Genomic DNA, 21,711 nt, shown 5'->3' on the forward strand with positions numbered 1-21,711 from the left:
TTTGGTGCTTGTAGATTAATTTGCACAAACAATGGGGTGTAAGGCCCCATACTACAGCCAAAACTGCTTTTTTGGACAGCGGCCATATTAGAATTGGAGGAATAAGGGGTCCAGATGCACCGGGTCATAAATATTAACATTCCTATGTATTCCCCATGATCAATTAAGCTGAAAAAGATATCAAGTTTGTATTTGTAACTCATGTAGTTCAAAAGTTATAGCCGGAACCCTTTTCGCGCAGCGGCCATATTGGATTTGGCCGCCATCTTGGCCCCAAGGGTCGCTGACTCCGGCGCCCTAGCTAAATCATTTCAGTATGACCTAAGCTACTAGTACCAAATTTGGCGCTTTTAGAGGAATTTGCGCGAAAATGTGCTTAAGGCCCCCCACTACATGCCATCTAAAAGACTGTTGACAGTTATTCAACAAATGCACAACACTGGGTTTAAGACAGAAGTGTGAGTCAGCATAGCTATTTGTTTGTTTTTATTCATTTAGCGACATAGAAATGCCTGAATTATCCCTTTCCCATGGTTTTAACCTTCGTGACAATTGTGAGACTGTTGGTGTTTGTTGGCACGGCCTAATATCCAGATTCTCAATCCCTGGGACTTCTTCACCGGCTTGAATCAGGCGGAGAACGTCTGCAAATGACAGACTGTCATTTCCCTCGCTTTGACGGGAACCGAGAAGCGCTTGTTCGTGGTCGGACTGCCCCATGGGTTTAGTAACCTGATTAATGCCCTCCAAATTACGGGATTCAAAGCAAGCTGCGGTGACGGGTTGCGATTTATGACAGCGACTCCATTGTCTGTAACCCTCCAAATCAACAGGCTCGACGAATCTGTATTAAAAAAAAAAAAGGAAAATAGACATTTCAGCCAGCACACTGTACACACACTGTAAGAGACTGTTCTGCAATCTGAGGACTTTACAAACCTATTATAATAGAACAATTTCAGCTTCAATATATTTTCTGCTCCCTTGTTCTCTTGGATACTTCTTAAACCTTCCTGAAAATTGGTATTGCTCTCGAAGTCATAAGAATTGAATCGGTGGTAGACAGACTCCATTTAATTTGAGTTTTTGCTGCCGAGATGATTGAACGCGTAGCCTAGGCCTACAACACCTAGGTTGAATATTCCAAAGCAAAAACAACTTAAGGTTTGAAAAGCCTACTATGCATGAAACACCAAGGACCTTTCTTTTACTCTTCATCCATGGAAACAGTACGTGGAAAGGAAAGAACATTTATTAGACATTCTCTGAAAGAACCGAACAAAAACATATCCGCATCCGCATACGTCAGACACAGACAGCTCAAAACCAAACGGACAGAAAAGATGGTTGTGCCCCCTTGCGAAGAATCGATGCAATGGATCCTATCCCAAATGTACCAAATAGGCCTTTCACTTGGAGAAAAATAACAAGAAATATGTTATTTCTGTACATTGTAGACTACGCGTTTAAACTAATAAACAAAGTTGGCAATACTATAATATATATATATATATATATATATATATATATATATATATATATATATATATATATATATATATAATTCGTTCCACATGCCTTTTTTGAAGCAGTTATAATAATTCATTTAAAAGACTCAGAATTATCCTAGGCTATTGTGCATAATGAGAAAATGGTTAGAATAGAAAAAATTGTGAACTCGTAGTCTAGATTGGGTCACTGTGCTGTCAGGGATATTTCACAACAGACTGTATTGCAACAAATATCCCCTAGAACAGACGCTAATTTACCCGTTTCTGACTGTTGTGCTGTGGAGATTTGACTATGTGTTTTTCAATAATTTTAACAACATTAAACAAACCACCGATATCCAGGAATATTACTAGAATGAATCCAGGAATGCAAACGCACATTGGAAATATCGCGAGACGTCGCAGCTTCTCTCACTACGTAATGTGCCGTGCTGCTTATGGCGGCGCTGGTGACAGTGCTGAAAGCTGTTGGGGTGAGTTTTTGGTGAATTAATCGTTATATATCGTCGTTTACACGTACTCATGGAAAAGGTCACACTTTGCTTATCGATTATGTTAGTCTGTTGATATGTAATAATGTGAAAATAACTATTTATTTCTCCAAGACGCCGAGGCCTGGGTGGGGGCAGTGTTTCCAGGGTTCCATTTTCCATCATAAATCAAGACGATAGTATTAGTTTTAGCTAAAGGTTGACTAATTGTGTTGGAAGAAATCATGCTCTTTTTTCTAATATCTGAAGGACTGCGTCGAATATAATTGACTTCATGGTGTCTACACGAGCGACAACGTTAGCTGTCGTGTTAGCTTAGCTTTTCTCTCTACGCTGTGTAGCATGTGAGCACTGTGATTGCTAGCAGGCTAAGTTAACGTTAGCTATCTACTGGATGAACTGATCGCTTTCTTTGATTTCCTTTGTTTGTGGTTCAGGCAGAAATTTGAAGGCTTAAATGTGTTGGTTGTTTCTTTAACAAGCGTGGCAAACAATAGCGTTTTCTTTACCGTCCTATCCCAACTATAAAACCACCTATGACCGTTTGTCACACTTTAATCCCCCTCATTTTAGACAACGTTAGCAGGCTAACGTTAGTCTGGGCGCTAGGGGCCCCGCACAACAGTGAGGGAGCTAGCTAGCGTGGTACACACGTTAGTCGAACATTTAAATGTGCCCGACGAAGACTGGAAAGAAACTAGGGTGCGTTTTTAAATATCATCTACACAGGATGGTTTAGTTTTAAGTGAAATGATTTGATGTCACGATGTTAAGGACTAAACTAACAAAGGTCTGTCGTATTTTATAGATAGATCACCCGTTGCTTTGCTCTTGGCCTCAGTGGGGTTCATGAAGCGCAGCACCCTGTAACGTTAGGGTGATGTTGCAACTCTCGCACCGAGTTGTTTGCACACAAGCAAAATATGTACTCGTCTCTACCGAATGTACCACTAGTTTACAGTGGCTTTCTGCGACAAATCTTGCAATGTTGGCTGCGTCTGCCTTGACATGTGAGTTTATTACTTTTAAGGAATCTTTTAATCCATTGTCAGCACTTAAAACGACCAATCCCGATACGGTTCCTGTGGGCGGACTCGGTATGCGGCTGTATTTTGACTGCGTCACGGGCAGCTAGAAAACACGCGCTCTGAGGTTCCGACCTGATGCTGTTAGCCAGTATAGCGTATCAACTTTCTCCAATGCTATTGTGTGTTTTTCGTACTGTAGGTTTTGTTATATGTTGTGCATATTGTGTGTGGAAAGTATTGAAATTGGATGTTGTCCAGGGTCTGACGCTGAAGCAAATGTTTACAAATGCCACCCAGACCTTTGCCCCACTTCAGTTTGGATCCTTCTAACCATTTACCCTTTCCTCATGTTTTCAACGCTGTTGTAAACCTGACTGTTAATTTCTCATTTGTATATTTTCAAATTATATTATTAAATTGGGCCTTGAATATAGGCGTCCTTCAAATATTGTAAACATATATTCGTGTGTTTATCCCAAAGCAACTGTTAGGTGATGTTCGTTGTATTTTTTTTTAAATATTATTATTATGTAGACTTTTATGATTAATTAATCCATTTTAATTATGGAAATCATGGCTTGGCTTGGTTCTCCTTTAAGACTCCACTCCCTAGTTGTGAGTTTGACCCCATTCCATGGCCTTGTTTTGAATGCTTATGAGCCTTATGCTGTGGTTCTGCTACTAGTTACAAAACTAATCGAGGTGTCATTTGACAGCCTTTTCTTTTTTGAGTGTTATGTCCTCAAGCTAGTTGAAAGAAAACAGGACTAACTGAAATTGAATAAATGAAGGCTATCAAATAGCAAAGCTCTGTTCAGAACTGTCGTCATACTTTTCAAACACACTTAGTAAGCAGCACACACACACACACACACGAGGGTGGTGGTGTATCATCAACAGGGTGAAATTAAACATTGGTCAGCAGTGAGCGGCAGTCCTCCATAAATATCCTCTCACACCGGCTGGTATGCACAGCGACTTGTTGATCTGTGGCCTAACAGGGAGCATCAAGGCAGCTGGTCCTTCAAAACAGGGGCCTGTGCTCAAGTAGAAGGGGGCAGCTGTACACACTTTATTTTTAGGTGGGGGGTTGTGGGTAAAGAACACAAGGGTTCTGTTCACACAATAGATGTGTAATTTTGCTCTGAAGGACCTGTGGGAGTTCTGTTTATATTTGTTCCTCATATGTCATGTTCTGCCACTCTATATACTTTGTAACCACAGTGGTTATGATCTTTGGTATGTTGTTAATTTGTCACCATCTCCACTGAGTACTAGTTGATGCATCTTCTACTGGCATAATCATGGTGTTATGGTCTTTGAGAAAGTGAAGGTGTGTCTAGACAATTCTGTTTAAGGCTGTCAGCTAATATCTTGGTTTTTGCTTTGTTTTTTTGACAGTATGAAGTGAAACAGAACTGATTTTTGTACCACCTGAAACTGCTACTTCAAGTTCAGATCACACCGAAGTAACAATTCAAGGAAAAAACATCCCAAAAGTTAGTAAATCATCTGGTGCAACGAAACTCCGAAGACTAAGGATAACAACTTCACTTCAATAGAAACGGGGGGAAAACCGACGCAACCAGACTAAGTAACCAAAGATCTGTGAGCCCAACTGAAACAAGAAATTGAAGAAGACAACGAAGACAAAAAAAAAAACAACGAACCTAAGCCACAGACGACAACCAACAAAAAGCGACCTGCAAAGACAATACTTGATCTGAGACAAGAAGTTTGTGCCTACTCAACAGCTTTGACAAAGCACACGTCCCAACGCTGCTTCAAGCCCTTCTCATCCTCACCGCACCTCTCTCATCCGGGGTGCGGAGAGGGCTGCTGTCTGCTCGTTTTATCTTTTCGTTACCTCCTCCTGTCCCTTCCTCATCTGTTCTCTCTCTCTACTAGATCTGTTTCTTTTGCTGTGGGAAGCGTAGCTGCTGTCCTCACATTTGGCCTTTATATATTTTCCTTTTTAATTCCTCAACTTCTCTTTTTTTTTTGTCTCTTTTTTTGTTGTTGTTGCTTTTGCAACTTTTTTTTGAACACGTGCCAGAAAACTTGACATAAGCGAGTGTGTGTGCGCGTGTGCGTGTTTGTGAACAGAAAGTCTGCAATAGCAGTGCCACGGTTGGTGTCCCAAGACAGAACAACACAACAAGACCTCAAGGTAAGTGTCCCTTTGTTTCAATTTCACTGTCATTAGTCTTGACAGTTGACATGAGTGAGTGAATCATATAACGTATTACCAACATAGTTGTACTGTATGTTCTCTCTATAACACTCCTAATTTTTGTGTTAAACCAAATGCTGGAGGTCTGTATGGACCTGTGTGCTCTGGTACATGCCTGCCAGCCAACCATTTTTTTTTTTTTTTTTTTAAATGAATATTTACGGTTTCCCTTCCTCAGCCTAGGAGTATTCCATACTCCCTTTGGAATATTCCATTTTTCACCCCAGCACAATATCACCAGTGATAGATGATGGGTTATGAAGGCATTCTGCACATTGAACCTTCAAGTGCCATGGTAGATAGACCAGAGCTGGTTGGTTGTGTTATGTGGAAGTGCATCATATACATCCACTGGCCAGCCTTTCTCCAACATTACACTTTAATGTCCCTTGTTCTCAACAGTCACCTTCACACTCATGCTTACGGCATGTGATTGTGAGCTTCAAGCAAACCCAAATAAAGTAACCATATAACATAGCTATGATACGAACAGAATCATATTCACATGATGTTCCAGGGCATGACCCTGTTAGATTGCCATCCTAGAGTACTTGAGCAGTGCTTGCAGAATAGATGTAACTGAAAATGAAACCGCAAATGTTTTCTGTTAAAGCCATGCATTTTACAAAGATTCAAAGGTTTTTGATTCATTTCAGATCCACTAAATGCATAGAGACCAAGGGTAGGGATCTGGGTTCTAGCACAAAATTAATATCGCTAGTCATATGGTGATGGAGTTTGCTTCAGAATAACTTTGTTCACTATATTGTGAGATGGGCATATATCAGTGGCCAATGGCCATCATATTTTCAAGATGGGTAGTTGTGTCAAGGGACCAGGCATGTATAATACTGTCAGGGGACAACCACAGATGAATTTGGCTTAAATGTGGACGGGAAACAATTAGAGGATGTTTGGATTGTTAAGTAGATCGAATATGCCTAATACAGAATAATACGGAATGGGACTGCTCTTCCCAGCAGGACTGTTGTAAAGTAACAGTCTATAATGCTTGCCTCTCGTTTGACCTCCGTCAAATGCCAACATTTCTGAGAGTTGTCCCCAGACATTGTTAGTTTTTTGGACAAATGATGTGCTGTCAAGAGTATGAATGATGGGTAATTACTGCTTGGATTGATTCAATATATCCTCAGTAGTGTCCCATTGAGGGTTCATTACACTGTGTTACCTCTAGTGACCTTTTACCTCTGAGGACCCCACAGTCCATTACCATGACTGTTCCGCTTTGCTCAATGGCTGTTCTTGTTGCCTCCCCCCTTCCCCCACCCTTTTATTTGTGCCCCCTCCCCACCCTCCCCCTCCCTCTTCACCTTTGCAGAAATCCAGAGGTGTGGCCTTGGCTGGTCAGTTGAAAAAAAAAAAAGAAAAAAAAAATTAACCTATTGAAATTTGTAGAGAAAGAGTGAAAAAAATCACGTCTTGGGGCACCCTTAACGAACAAGCAATCTACTTAAAGCAAAAAAAAAAAAAAAAATCAACTGAAAGGTGGAGAGACCAGAATTTAATGGAACAATATGGGCAGTCCTTGGAAAGGCTTTGTTGAGTTTACCTTGCCTGCGTCTCCACCCACTGCGTTTGTTAGTGCCGACCTGAGCAACTCCCCCGTCGGACTCAGCCTGTCCCCGTATGGCCGATCCGTAAGTTTCACCTCCCACCCGAAACCCCTCCCCCCAGTCCCCAACCGCCCACTCCCTACCTCTCCACCTGCCTCCTTCTCTTCCTACCTCCCTTCCTCCCTCCTTCCCCATCCTACACTCTGTCACTTTTTCCGCCCTCTTCCCTTCTGCTGCTCTTGTCTGGCCAAACCTCTCCATCCCACTGGGCCCAGAGACTGGCCTCGGCCCGGCCGAAAGCTCAGGATTGGAATGGGTTTAAGGGACGGGAAGGGAAGGATGTGCTAGGACAACCTATAACGGTATCCACACAGCAGTTTACTGTAGTGCCCAGCCAAACATTGAAATATCAACGCCAACACAGCAGTTGGTAAGAATTTGGGGCCTCACACTTGAGGATGTATTGTTGTACTTTTCATATTTTTAGGTGGGTGCATGTGTGGTCAGCCTTAAATCATTTATTAAAAAAAAAAATGGTTTAAAATAAGTTTGTCCTTAAACCTCAAAATGAAAAACGTTAGATCTCCCAGATTTAGTGGTCGACACCTTATGGACATTCAGTAGTCTTACAGACAGAATCTGTCCTAGGAATTAACAGATATGACATACATTTGCAATTTTGTCAGGGAACTTGGGACAAAATTTTACAGTTAAGTCTCAACTCTATGATTGGAGGTATTCAATTTCGAAAAGCGATTATCTCTGAGGGCACATGGTCGAGGCTGGTCTAGGCCCTTTCACCTAAACACCTCCCCTCTAGTCAGACTTAGTAAACGGCCTCTCCTATCCTCTCTTAACATTGTTGTAGTCCTTAGGCTATAATTTCAGGAATGCCCTTTTTGTGTTCTCTCTATCAGTCATTCTCTCTCAATTTCCCCATGGCCACGTTTGGTTAGCCCTCTTATTCCTCTTGGCCATCCTTGCGAAGGAGAGTGGATCGCTATACTTTTACTTTCGTCTGAGTGGGGTCCAATCAGGCGGTGGGATTTTCTTCTGAGGTTGTACAAGTTGCAGTGAATGCTGTGGTTACTGAAAGATCAGAAGTCTCCTTTTCTTACTGTAGTTTGTTACCTTCGGCTGATCAGGAGCTAGGTGTCTCAGTAGAGTAAAGTTGTTGAAATGAAATATGGGCAAATGGCTTTTTATAAATTAAAGTGTTTGTGGTCTTTCCCCAAAACCTTGTACTGTTTGCTTTGCACATTTTGAATGGGAGCCAACCATTCAGTCAGCTTTTCGCATGTGAAAAAGTATGAGGTCCTGTAAAGTGACCACCTTGCCCCACCTTGACCGTGCCTTCCAGAACTTGCCCCAGTATTGAAGATGGAGCGGGGCTCTTCCGAACCGCCTACATCCCGTTCTTCTGCCCATGCCTCGGCATCCCCCACCACCTCTGCCCCTGCCCCTGCAATGCCCACCACCCCCATGCGCATCCCTCGTTCGGCCTCTATGTCCTGCCATACGCCCCGGGCAGCAGGGGGCAAAAAGCGGCAGCGGACTGCCACGTTCCCAAGATCAGTAAGTGGGCATGAGGTGGAAGGTCTGAAATGCCTCCTAGACACCCTCACGAGTGCCCTTGCTTAACAGTTTGGTTTTCGATTGGTTGCTAACTGCATGAGTTCCACCCAGAGATTTGGATCAATTGGAGCGTAACTGGTCTTTTTGCTGGTCCGTGGTGTGAAGACAAAGCTTTGTGTTTGCAAGTTGTGGTGTTCAATTGAATCTGAAACTTCTGATTGTGACTAGTGTTAATTCTCTTTCTCTTACCAATGTCTTTGAATTGGACTGGTGTTTGGGTTTTGCATGTGTCAACAATTGTTTGCATCATTATTTGCTAACAGTAATATGCAGCTCTAAAGATAATCCGTGCATGTCAAACAATGGCTGAATTTGTGGTGAACACACTAGAACTGCGTGGTGTGGCATGTTTTGTCGGCTGAAGCCGTATGAGCTGATTCAACATGAAGACGTGTGAAAGGGTAGCCAACTGTGTTTGCATTGTTCATGTGTGGAGCAGGCAGACCGTGCTGGAAATCTGTGGCCAAATCTGTTGGCTCTGTGGGTCAGTCAAATAAATGTTAACTCCATTTTGTTTGAGCTGATCCTGTGTGCCCTTTTTTGTAATATGGGGGGGGGGGGGAGATCCTTGAGAATTGTTGGTGTAGGACCACAGTGTTGTCCAGGGGAAGATCCTGAACCCTCTTTTTTTTTTTCATTAGTTTAAACATTTTAAAGAGGATCCTCATCTATATTTCCCAGTTTTCATTTGGTCATATCCACTCATACCGTGACCGTATAATACTATTGAATGAAATTGACCAGTGCTTCAACATGCTTCAACACCCATTGTCAAGCATCTCAACCCCTTCCTTTTCCCTCCTTTGAACAGATGAGCTTTGATCCGAGCTTGCTTCACAACAATGGCCACACTGCCTTTGCTAATGGCTCAGGGGTGGGCATGCGGGAGACCGGGGTAGTGGAGAAGCTGTTGACATCCTACGGCTTCATCCAGTGCTCTGAGCGCCAGGCCCGGCTATTCTTCCACTGCTCCCAGTATAACGGCAACCTACAGGAACTTAAGATAGGAGGTGAGGAGTCGGGGGCGGGTGGGGGTTCTTGGTTGAAGTGTGGGTTGTCTTATGTGTTTAAATGTAACTTAACTTTATTTTGTTTTCTCAATATTGATGAAATATGAAGCATCATTTTATTGCTCATAGTTAATAATTAATCATGAGTATATACTGGGTATATTCCAGAATGAATCACATTCCAGGTGTACAGACATTTGAGTCATACGAGTATGAGTCGTCTCACCCTCATCTGTTTCTCTCCTTCCCTCTTGCAGATGATGTGGAGTTTGAGGTGTCGCTTGACAAGCGCACCGGCAAGCCCATAGCTGTGAAGTTGGTAAAGATCAAGCCTGAGGTGCTGCCTGAGGAGCGCATCTCTGGGCAGGTGGGGCCTGACTTGCACGCCTCTCCCATTACTAAGCTGCATGGTTATATACATCCAGTTAAGGAACACATTTTACTCTTGGTTCTGTTTTTTGTCCTGTCTGTGTTTTTATGTATGTGGAGTGTATGTGTGTGTGTTTGTGTGGTGGATTGTCTGTTTGGTAGTTTTTTCGGGCTCATTGTAAATCTGATGTCAGACTTACAGTATATGTGAGGCATAATGGCCGCCAATGTGTCCAGATATATGCAATTAATGGACGAGGCGGAGGCAAAGAACATTAATTCCGTATATCCGCACACCTCCAAGGCAGTCATTCTGTTTATCCCCCGGTTGCCTCCATTTCAGGTTAAATAGAAGCCGACTTGTTCAGTTGTAGTACTACCTTTGGTTACTGACAGTGATAATGGTGGCTAGTTAGCTTGGTTACAGTTTATTCCATTGTTGAGAAGGTTCCTAGTTCAAATGTTGTTTACTATATTTGTTATTTATTTTGAATTAACCATTCAAAAGAGCATTGCTATGGAATCGGGACTAAACCTACTTCATAGGTGCTCTGATGAATATAATTAATAGCTCCCTGGCAGCCAATCAGAAATAAAGTATTTTTTATCTCCGGGGGATAACTATAGTTTAAAGCTGCATAAGGCTGTTATGCAGACGGGAAAAAAAGCTAATTTATCTACCATGTATTTGCCCCAGCCTAAATTGGGTTTACAATGGGCCTGAGCGTCTTGGACTTTGTGATGTCTTGATGTTCTGTCTCACTTGGGGCTTTGCATGGTTTTGATTTAAGCAAATTCACATGGCATCAAATTGGATATCATTGTGGAGAGTAGACAATCTTATCAAGCTCATCAAGTGGCATTGTTCATGTTGTGTTGCGTTATCAGTTTGTCCTTTTTGTATTTTTCATATTTTTTTTACATTTATACATCTGTATGTGTGTAGTCTGTGGTGTCTAACCCATGCTTTCCTGTGTGGTGGTTTCTGGTCTGTAGGTAGTCTCAGCCATACCAACTCATCTGGATGGGAAGTCTGCACCAGGTCAGATGCCCACTGGTAGTGTGTGCTATGAGCGAAATGGGGTGAGTAATGGCTTGAGTGGCCAGCGGCCATCTCATGGCCTCCTGTCTGTTTTAAATTGGCACATTGATGTTGATATTGCGCCACATGCTGTCTTACAGGCAGGCTACATCAGGCATTTAACTGTTCTTACACTGTAAACAATGCAAGTGGCTGAACCAGATGTGAAATTTGAAAGTCTTCTAAAATTATTTTTTACGCTTCGCTAACTGAGCGCTTCAGCTGCACACCTGGTGTAGTCCGACTGTAAGATTGCTTGCATAAAGCATTTTTTTGTAGATGCATATTTAAGAATTGCCGTCTAAGGTCATTTATTTTTATTAGATGGTATTTCACCTGTGAGTGAGCTAATTTTTGGTGCTAATTTGTTTGTGCCTTCACCTCGTAGGAGGTTTTCTACCTGACATACACACCTGACGATGTGGAAGGAAACATACACCTTGACACTGGAGACAAAGTCAGCTTTTACATGGAGACTAATAAACAGTATGTTTGGATTTCATCCATCCACTCTTTCGTCCTTCATTCTTTCACCTCTAGAAATGTCCAGGGGAATGTTATCTATCAGGCTATCAGTTTGTCAGTCTGTGGGTCAGTTATTCAGTCACCAGTGCTCTCTAATGTCAGTCTGTGGGTCAGTTGTTCAGTCACCAGTGCTCTCTAATGTCAGTCTGTGGGTCAGTTGTTCAGTCACCAGTGCTCTCTAACCCATCTCCTGTTTTGTGTTGGCAGTACCGGCGCAGTCAGCGCTCGAAACATTGTTCTGGTCAAGAAGAAACAAATGAGGTGCCAGGGAGTGGTCTGTGCTACCAAGGTAAATTCATAGTTTGTGCATTTACATTCATGGAGAAATATGGCACTGCCATATTGTAAACCTGAAAACCTTTTTCCTGAAGTCATTGTTTTGCTATTTTTTTTTTTTTTGCCATTTTTATGGTTTACTGTATTTTACCATCTTATGCTATGTCCAAATATAGAATAAATGTTCATTTATTTGTTTAAAACACTTTTAAGAGTAAATCATTAGGCCTATGTAGTTTAGAATCTGTCATCATTGATATTGATGTTTCACCCTTCCGTCACTTTTCCAGGAGGCGTTTGGTTTTATCGAGCGTGGAGACGTGGTGAAGGAGATCTTCTTCCACTACAGCGAGTTCAAGGGAGACCTTGAAGCACTGCAGGCTGGGGATGATGTGGAATTTACCATTAAAGAGAGAAATGTATGGGACTACATGTGATCTTTGTGCAGTGAACTTGCCTGCTCCTGTACATCTTGCTCCTGCAGCATAGAGTTACACATCAGACATAAGAGCATGACATTTCTCAAGGAACTCTGAAAAAAGTTCAAACGTATATTCACTTTGCTCAACTAACGCAAATATGACTAATTATCAATTTATATGGTGTGTCAAAAGTCAAGTAATGTGGCAGGCTGCTTGTAACACTATTTTCGTTAGTATGTTTGTATAGCGGATTTCTTTTTATATTGTCAGCATTTCTCCAAACGCTGAATTTCATTCTGTAATGTTATTACCAGGGCAAGGAGGTGGCCACCGACGTGAGACTGCTCCCTCAGGGAACGGTTATCTTTGAGGACATCAGCATAGAGCACTTTGATGGAACTGTCGCCAAAGTCATACCGAAGGTCCCTACCAAGAATCAGGTGTGGTATTTATTGGCCTGATGAAGCAGAGAGCCATTGGCACATGAGGGGTGTTTGAAACAATTTGTTTATGGCTAGTCAGGCATATTACATTTGCTTTATATTGTAATAGCCATGCATTTATCTTTTTACACATCACTGAAGGTGACTGCTTTAAAGATTTAAGTTAGCAAAGCTGTAGGATTTTGATCATTTAATTTCTGATTGTATAATTTGTGAATGTGTGGTTATATCCCCATAGTTTGAAAGGCTTTGTCGGTTTCAAAACGGGTAATTTACCAAATGATTGTTATTTGCAATATACACTGTTAAACCCTGCTTGTTAGCCCCAGTAGCCAATAGTCAATATGAGTATATTCAGAATCACCACAGCGTCACATTCTGCCTTGTTATGCTCTATTATACCTTTGAAGTATCTAAAATGTCTCAATATATTAATATTCTGCAGAATGATCCATTGCCTGGACGTATTAGTGCTAGGGTCAACTTCACTGAAAAGGAGCTTCCGTTTGGTGAGAAGGACACCAAGTCCAAGGTGACCCTTCTGGATGGCGATCATGTGCGTTTCAACATCTCTGTGGACCGCAGAGACAAGCTGGAAAGAGCCACCAACATTGAAATCCTCCCCGATACCTTCCATTTTACTAAGGAGTCAAGAGAGATGGTAAGATTTTCCCCCCCCCCCTGTAATCTTCCATATCTTCTGGATCAAAAATAGTCTCATTTTTGTAGTTAAAAATGGATCGAATCCTGTGTAGATCCGTTTGTTTAAAATGGATCGATACCTGTGTAGATCCGTTTTTTTGTCGTTTTCTTACGGAGTTGTAGCTTCTTATTAGTGCCGTGAAAGCTCCTGATGCTAGAGGACTGAGGCTAGTGTGTTTGGTCCCTCACCTTGACCACGCAGGGTGTGATCGCTGCCATGCGGGACGGCTTTGGCTTCATCAAGTGTGTGGACCGGGACGCTCGGATGTTCTTTCACTTCAGCGAGGTGTTGGAAGAGAGCCCGTTGCACATCTCTGACGAAGTGGAGTTCACCGTTGTGCCCGTGAGTCCGCTTGAATGGAACATTGTCCATTGTCCTGCTGGAGATTTACTCTCTTTACTTTAGTGATGTTAGTAGAAATGTCACCTGTTTCAGGTAATGAGTCTCAGGGGCATCTCTTTAAGAGCACGATCCAATACACCTGGCTCTGGGACTAAGGACTTGAGAAGGGACTGATATCTAGAGACAGGGCCATGGCAGGGACAGGGTTCTTGTACACACAAAGGGCCTGTGTGGTGCCTGGTTGTCAGGCTGACTACATTCTCACCAGATTGCACCCATTGTAACAACCCAGTAGTCAGTTAGGCTAGGTGCAGTTACTAAATGACAAATGGGTTTCATCAATTGTGTTCATGATTGGTTGGAAAAAAAAACAAAAACGTACAGCCACAGAACGGCACTTGTTTGAACAAGATCCCCTACCTCTGTGTCTGGGATAGACGGTGTTGTGCCCAGAGCTGCTTTTGAAGTGTGTCACCATCACTGTGGGGTGCAGACTGATGTGTAGACATGGCAGTGTAGAGGGGCCATTAAGAGCTTAAAGAGCATCCTGGCAGGTGAGATGCTCAAGGTCCTGCCTTCCCAACGACCTGACCGAGAGTGTTTTTCAGATGCCTTTGAAGCAGGTGACATGTTTACAGTCTCGTATCTTGACAGGAAGAGGTCAGGCCAGGCAGTGAGGAGCTTGCAGATAAGGTAAGCAGGTCTGTGAGGATATGTGAGATGATGAGAGCTCAAAACCAGGTTTTTCTACTGTAAGACAGGGTGAGTTGGCCAAGCAAGGTAAGAAATAAGGCAGTAAATTACCCAACAGTGTTTTCTCAGTGTCTTCCACCCCATAAAACATCAGCAAAGCAAACTCATGGTAATTCAATGAGTAGTTTGGCATTAGGTTAATGGAAGCATGTAAGGTTAATGTCAGTTTGTGAGGAAAATGAGTTGGCATTAGGTTAATGAAAATAAAGTTTCCATTGCGGGGTTCTTGTAGGACATGTTGTCTGCCCAGCGGAACCATGCCGTGCGGATCAAGAAACTGCCCAAGGGAACCGTGTCCTTCCACGTCCAATCGGAGCAGCGCTTTGTGGGCCAGGTGGAGAAGGAGGCCATGCCGGCCTCATCCGCCGCCAATAAGAACGCCAGCCCCAGCAAGGCTAAGGAGAAGGTGAGGAGGGGGAAGGGTTGGGACCTGATGGGGACCCTTCCTCAAGTCTCTCTTTGTTGGTTTGTTCATTCTTTTTTTTCTTTTCTTTTTTTCTTCTTTTTTTTGAAGCAAGACCTTGGCTTGTTCACTTTGTATTATCTGTTTGTGGTCTCTCCGTGTCGTGCTGTTGAGGACATCTTTCTGTTAGCTTTTTAGAGGCCTTTCAGCAGAAACTTAAAAAATAGATATATTTTTATGGATTATGAGATAATTAAGACAGTGCAGGCGTTTTTCTCTTTTCTATTTCCTTTTTTCTTTTTCTCCACTCCTAATACTTTTTACTTTTTTCCCTTTCCCTCTTGGGTCTCACTTCTCTCCTCCGTTAGAAAAAAGACAAGGTAGGATGCCTCTCTGTGCATGCTGTTATTACCGCTTCATTGGTCAGGCCTTTCACTGAAATGCTTTTTTTTTTTTTTTTTTTTTTTACTTTTTCTTTCATTATTTCCTATAACTAGAAGAGTAGACAGGCTAACCCTCAAACAACAAATTATTTTCTTAAACCGAACCTGCTCACACTGTTTGGTATGAACATAAATGGGTTACCTTCAGTATGTTGTGTAAAAGTTGCCCCTTTGCTACAATATCTATTTCTTCAACCCCATTCACCACTGCAGGGCTATTACAACCAGCCACACTCCAACCCTGTGTATACAGTATACACACACACGCATGGTCAGTCAGTACAGAGCAGCATTGTTGAAATGCTCAGATCTCTAATTTGCCATCTCTCTGTCTTTGTCTCTGAAGGGTAAAGTAGACAAGGTAATAGACCTGTGAGTGTGTGCACGGCTCATACCTGTGATGCGATCTCTCTCAACAGAGATGGTGGCATGGCGTTACATGCACTAATGGGAATGGCCCATGTAGTTGCAAACCACTAGAGAGCGTGTGATTTTGTAAAATGTAACATACTATTAATTACTTTTAAACTAAGACACTGTGCCTTTTTAACACTATTTAACACTCAATTGGGATTGATTCGGGCAACTAGAGAATATACAACTCTTAATACTCTACTTGGTGTGTGAATAGATCGTGTGAGTGTGAAAGTGCGACTGTGCGAACTGCGTTGTGGGAATCCTTCCAAAGCCGCTGGTGTGTTCAGCCTGTCGTGGCTAACCTGTACTTACGGGACACTTTCAGCCGTCAAACACAAGCTGGCTGCTCACCTGCACCACTCTGCCAGAGAGCCCCGTCTTCTCTCTCTGGTGTTTACAGACTGTCCAAGACCAAATGTTTGTTTGATGTGTCCCAACATGCTGACGATTGAAATGAAGTTGTGCTGTTGTTTTGTCAGGATACTGAAGAAGGTATTATCGGTTATGAAGACTGCGGTGTGAAGCTGACCGTAGCATACTTTATCAAAGACCTGGAGGGAGCTGCAATCCCTCAGCAAGGAGACAAGGTAGGAAACTGGGAAGTCCTGGGAAGAATGTGTGTTAGCAGCTTGGACGTATTAAACCTGGAGAGAGGGAGGATGTTTCAGCCCTGTTCATTTCAATGACCAGTGCTTGGCTAGATAATTTAGACAAGAATATATGGAGCGGGATGCTGCTATCTTTAAAAATGGTATCCGACGTGGCCAAAATATCCCAAACAAGCTAGTTAGGTGCCACATGATTAATGGCCGCACATTACTGTATGTCGTCTATGTGGTTTGGCTGATCGTGCCAGCAGGAAATATTAAGCGTATCCACCAAATGCATATAAACAACATACATTTGAGTCCACCAGTGATATTGCACCAAATCCTTACCTTCTGGTTAGCAGTGCATTATGTTCTTTCTTTGTTTGATGTCTCCTAAGCGGTGTTTTGGCTGACTGTATCTGATTGGTGGAATTATGTTGCAGGTGGAGTTTAGCATTAGTGAAGTGAAGCGAACTGGTCTGCAAAGCGCCGTCTCCATCAAGATTCTCAACCGCTCGGTCAACTCCAAGAGACTGCTCGGTTACGTCGCCACCCTAAAGGACAACTTCGGCTTCATTGAGACGGCCAATCATGACCAGGAGATTTTCTTTCATTACAGGTACTTAATACTTGTTCATGTTTAGTAACTTCCCATGTGAAGTTGTGCATGAGCTTATCTTGGAAAGAAATATAAATCTGTCATATCTAGTATTACTGTTGTCTTAGTGAGGTGATGGTGGTCGTAATGCTAATTTTGTTTGTTTAGTGAGATGTGTGGCGACGTGGATAGCTTGGAACTGGGCGATACGGTGGAATACACTCTGTCCAAGGGAAAAGGAAACAAAGTTAGCGCCGAGAAGGTCACCAAAGTGGCTCCTGGTAAGGAGAGCTGAAAGCTCTTTCTGCATTCTCGCTGTCCCAGAATCCCACCTGCCTCACTCACTCAGTCCTCTCTGTTCTTTTCCGCTGTAATCTCCCACACAATGTCTAGTGCCTTATTGACCACTTTATAGCTGGATTGTGATTTTCTTCATAACCTGCAATGTATTTCTGTCTAGTTTTCTTGTTCTGTGTTCATGCCTTTGCTGAGTTCTGGTCTTTCTGCCCTCACAGTTAACAGTATTGGGGAGGACGTGGGGACAACAGTGTTACTGGGTAAAGTGACTCGCCCCTTGCGAAGTGTGGACCCATCTCAGACTGAGTACCAGGGGCTTATTGAGGTCACTGAGGAAGGTAAGGCATCCTACTTCATCTCACTTCAAACAACTCCTGTAGATTTTGTTTAAGGGCCATTCACACCAAGAACAATAACTGTAGCGATAATGGCAAAAAAATAAATGGCCCTTCAGCCTCAATCAAGTCACAACCCCTGGCTGTCTTGAAAAAGTGCTATATAAATGCAATGTGTTGCTGTATGACAAAACTTTAGCGGAACTGTGTGTCTCCCAGGCACTAAGGGGCAAAGCTATCCGTTTGGCATCGTTAGCATGACCAGCAAAGCCGACTGCCTGCAGAAAGGGGAGATGGTGAAGTTCCAGCTCTGCACAGTGGCCCAGACCGGGCAGAAGATGGCCTGCCACATCGTTCCTCAGCGCCTAGCTCTAGTGGAGAGTGTTAAAGATCAGGTACCGGAGATCTTTATACTGTCCGAATTCCGCGTGTGTATAAAAGTGTACGAGGCCGCATGTGTGGATCTATGTAATGTGATTACATTGCATCACAATTTTGCATGGTATTATACAGGCTAACAAGTTGCCATATTTATTGTAATAACCCAATTTCTTTTGTTCTTTGGTTTGGGGCAGCCGTGGCCTACTGGCTAGCTCTTCGGACTTGTAACCGGAGGGTTGCCGGTTCGAACCCCACCAGTAGGCACGGCTGAAGTGCCCTTGAGCAAGCCTAACCCTTCACTGCTCCCCGAGCGCCGCTGTTGTTGCAGGCAGCTCACTGTGCCGGGATTAGTGTGTGCTTCACCTCACTGTGTGCTGAGTGTGTTTCATATTTCATACTAATTCACGGATTGGGATAAATGCAGAGACCAAGTTTCCCTCACGGGATCAAAAGAGTATATATACTTATACATATATATAAGAATTCAGCACATTAGCCACGTTTACATGGACACTTTTTTTTTTTTTTGTCATTCCGATTACGGTACGGTCTATTCCGATCTCCGATGCTCTCGAGCTAAATCTTTGATCGGAATAGCTGTTGTTGCCTACTTTTCCTTGAAGATACAGCAGGCAATCCAATTGACCGTTTACATGGCTGTTCAATCGAAATAGGAACGGACTACACCACCTCTTTCATTCCGATTAAAATTCTGATCGGATCAGGCATTTTTATTCCGATTAAAGTGTTTATATGATAATTTTTATTCCTATTGTACAGTTATTCCGCTTCTAATCGAATTAAGTGTCCATGTAAATGTGGCTAGTTCCTTCTGTTTTGCCCAAGGAAGATAATGTGACTTTTTCTGATGTTATGTTGCCTCTGTTGCAGTTTGGCTTCATCACGTATGAGGTCGGCGAGAGCAAGAAGCTCTTCTTCCACGTGAAGGAGGTGCAAGACGGCCTTGAGCTGCAGGCGGGAGACGAGGTGGAGTTCTCGGTCATCCTCAACCAGCGCACCGGCAAGTGTAGTGCCTGCAACGTGCGCAGAGTCAGGTGAGGGAGGCTGGAAAAAAGGTTCCTCCAGGTCTTTTTTTTTTTTTCTTTTTTTTTTTTCTCCTCGATCATGGTAATTTAATGTTTAATCAAGATTTGTCATGTCTTGTCTTTTTAAGTGTTAAGTGTTATGAGGTTTTGGTCCTACAGCTGTAGTATAATCAGCCCTTGAGGCTTTAGCAGTATAGTTTTGCCATCAGTATGAAGGTTAAAATTGGTACAATGCCATGCTTTACTATTAGTTAGTTGTTAAGTGGACTTACAGATGGATTGATTTAATAAATGCATGACTAGATGAAGGATAAATGGTTGTATGGATTCGACTGTTGGTTGGTGCTTGTGTTGATATTTGGTCTGTCTACACCCACACAGTGAGGGCCCCAAACCAGTGGCCACGCCCCGCCCTGAGCGCCTGGTAAACCGCCTGAAGAGCATCACTCTGGACGACACCAGTGCCCCACGTTTAGTCATCGTTAGGCAACCCCGTGGACCTGACAATTCAAAGGTAACATTTACTCGTGCAAAAACCCGTGACAAGGCACAGCCTCTCAGAGTGTATACACGGCATACACCGTTTTTAGTTGATTGTGGATGGTGTACCTAAGCTAATTAAAAAAATACAGGCAATATGTATGTGATCATTTAATGCCATGAGCAAGATCCTAAGCACAAACACTGGTGGGTCAATTCGATGTTTCCACACGCTACATCATAGCTTTCATTTATGCATGAGACCATTTGCTCGTTGCTTGACTTAGCACTTTGCCTGTCATTTGTATTTGGCACCCTGTGAGAGCAAAGGCTCTTACACGTGTACTTCTGCTTGTTTCCCATCAGGGCTTCAGTGTTGAGAGGAAGCCACGTCAGCCTGGTGTCATCGACTGAGGACTGTTTTCCCCGCCCCTACTTACCTTTTCCAACCAATATCATTGGAGAGGAGCAATCGGGCTAAGGACAGGGTTTGGGTTGGCAGTCATTTATATATAGTGTCTGTGTGCATATACCCTCTCTCTTTCTCTCACTCACACATGCACATACAGACTTGCATACACACATGCACACACATGCACACCAGCCTGACATTTTGCAGACACACACTACAGATGCTTGGCATATTGGCATGCATAACACCTGTCCCTGTCCAGTCATTGGAGCTCAGTCCTCTCCACCCCCCCCCTCAAAATTCTTTAGCCTTCCCTCTCTTATGTGTGGTCTACTAGCAAACTGCAGAGCTTATTACTGTGCTCTAATGGAGATTCAGTTTCATGTGTGTATGTATATGTGTGTGTGTGTGCGCGCGTGTGTGTGTGTGCGCGTGTGCGCGCGCGCATGTGTGTGTTTGAGTGTTTTTGGGTGTGAGTGTGTCTGTGTGAGTGAATTGTGGACATGGTGTTTTAGAAATGTTAATGAGAGGGGTGAGAAATGTGAATGGAGACCTGTCTCGTGAGATGAACGAACGAACAAACAAACAAACTAAACGAAAGCAAGACAAACTGCTCTGCCTGGGGTTTTGCTCCCTCTGTGATTTCTGGGTGATGTAGTCTCCTCTGGTGATGTGTTCTTCTCAACCTAAACTCATCTGATTCCATGTGTGGAAATCTGCACCTGCTTAAACCTGTCAGTTTTATGTGCGCGTGTATGTGTTTGATAAAGATAAAGAATCATCCTTTTTCTCTTTCTCTTTTTTTTTCTATACATTTTTTTTCACCTGTAACTAATATCCCATATTTGGGTGTTTTCATAGATCAATCAAAGCAAAGCGATTGTGCGTGAGATTCTATGCATAGGAAGCCGCGTTCTCCCTGCTCAGTTTTTAGAGCAGTTTTTAACACCCCCTTGACCCTCGTCAACTTTGACCCCTGACCTGGAAGCACTGTGTCATGAGGTCAATGCTCATGTTTGTTGTTTTGTAAACAATGTGAATGATTTATTTTGATTTATTATTATTATTATTATTATTATTATTATTATTATTATATTTTTCCGATCGTCTCATTTCAGTTTGGTTTTGAGTTTCTGATTTTGGTTGGATTTCTGGAACATTCTGATGCCTTTAGGTGTTCCCAGGTTCCCCTATCCAGACCTTCCTTTCCCAGGTGCAGAATTCCAAATGGCATCTTTTATTCATCAGTACTTTTATACAATGTACTTTTTTTTTTTCTTTGCACATCTTTTGCTTTCTCTGTTCTATTTAAACTCAAAATGTCTGCTTATAAAATAACTAAAGTAAGAATAAGGTGCCTAAAATGATAAACGAAACGACAACAAAAAAATTAGATATATCCTCAAACTCCAGCCAACCGCAAAAAAATAATAAAACAAAACAAAACAAAAAAACAATCATAGGATGGCTTCTGTTTCCAGTAGAAATAACACAAGTATGCACTCTGGTTGGTGAAAAATATACTGTATGTAATGTGTGCTTTCGCTTAGTGGGAAATCTAAACATCACAACATGACTTTGATAATGAGGAATAACAAAGGAATGGGTGGCTGAAGATCATATAGAAAATACACCAAAATCATAAGGATTTCAGTAAGTGTGGTTAAAGAGGCATTGGTGGGGATTTGCTGTGCTTCAGAAGACACATGGAGCTGTCTGTCAGTTGAATTTAAGCTGGAGAATGTTGAGCTCCAGTTTAACTGCATATGGGGTCTCCCCTATATACTTTTGTTAATGGTCTTGAATGAAAAAAAATTGAAATAAACGTTTTATGAAAAGAATGAAGGTGTTGTCGCCAGTGCTTTTGATATCTGGTCTGCCCAATGGTTCCTACAGAGGTTTGTGTTTCAGTT

At 42.6% G+C, this 21,711-nt stretch overlaps 1 protein-coding gene and 1 long non-coding RNA gene across 6 annotated transcripts; one reads left to right on the forward strand and one right to left on the reverse strand.

The window, feature by feature from the left end:
• Positions 1–471: 471 nt before the first annotated feature.
• Positions 472–1,303, reverse strand: LOC143114485 (uncharacterized). The gene is made up of 2 exons (XR_012984928.1): positions 940–1,303; positions 472–844 (listed from the first exon to the last, which is right to left on the reverse strand). It is a non-coding gene; the product is annotated as an uncharacterized LOC143114485 (long non-coding RNA).
• Positions 1,304–1,910: 607 nt separating this feature from the next.
• Positions 1,911–21,639, forward strand: csde1 (cold shock domain containing E1, RNA-binding). Of its 5 annotated transcripts, none has more exons than XM_076276325.1 (21): positions 1,911–1,984; positions 4,432–5,200; positions 6,603–6,921; positions 9,284–9,482; positions 9,740–9,906; positions 10,848–10,934; positions 11,321–11,418; positions 11,665–11,746; positions 12,024–12,152; positions 12,470–12,595; positions 13,044–13,259; positions 13,503–13,643; positions 14,629–14,802; positions 16,139–16,246; positions 16,693–16,868; positions 17,016–17,128; positions 17,363–17,482; positions 17,699–17,874; positions 18,752–18,915; positions 19,288–19,420; positions 19,753–21,639. In XM_076276325.1, the coding sequence occupies exons 3-21, from the start codon at positions 6,799–6,801 to the stop codon at positions 19,798–19,800; spliced, it is 2,580 nt and encodes an 859-aa protein (XP_076132440.1). In that variant the 5' UTR covers positions 1,911–1,984; positions 4,432–5,200; positions 6,603–6,798; the 3' UTR covers positions 19,801–21,639. The 5 variants fall into 5 exon arrangements, with proteins under 5 accessions (XP_076132440.1, XP_076132438.1, XP_076132439.1 ...); XM_076276323.1 differs by lacking the exon at positions 6,603–6,921 and adding an exon at positions 8,198–8,412; XM_076276324.1 differs by lacking the exon at positions 6,603–6,921 and adding an exon at positions 8,198–8,412 and having other exon boundaries at positions 9,740–9,849.
• The last annotated feature ends 72 nt before the right edge of the window (positions 21,640–21,711 follow it).

This window comes from Alosa pseudoharengus, unplaced genomic scaffold (assembly GCF_046254945.1).
Source record: "Alosa pseudoharengus isolate Yale_2024_CS ecotype anadromous, Long Island Sound unplaced genomic scaffold, YU_APseudo_1.1 YU_APseudo_1.1_scf_9, whole genome shotgun sequence".
In the NCBI taxonomy this organism is placed as follows: Eukaryota; Metazoa; Chordata; class Actinopteri; order Clupeiformes; family Clupeidae; genus Alosa; species Alosa pseudoharengus.

What these genes read in the sequence shown, in the direction of transcription:
- csde1 (XM_076276323.1), top strand. Translation starts at nt 8,218, where the DNA reads ATGGAGCGGGGCTCTTCCGAACCGCCTACATCCCGTTCTTCTGCCCAT. An exon ending in TGGAGTTCACCGTTGTGCCC is followed by an intron (nt 13,644 to 14,628) that starts GTGAGTCCGCTT and finishes GGGTTCTTGTAG; the next exon opens with GACATGTTGTCTGCCCAGCG. An exon ending in TCCCTCAGCAAGGAGACAAG is followed by an intron (nt 16,247 to 16,692) that starts GTAGGAAACTGG and finishes ATTATGTTGCAG; the next exon opens with GTGGAGTTTAGCATTAGTGA.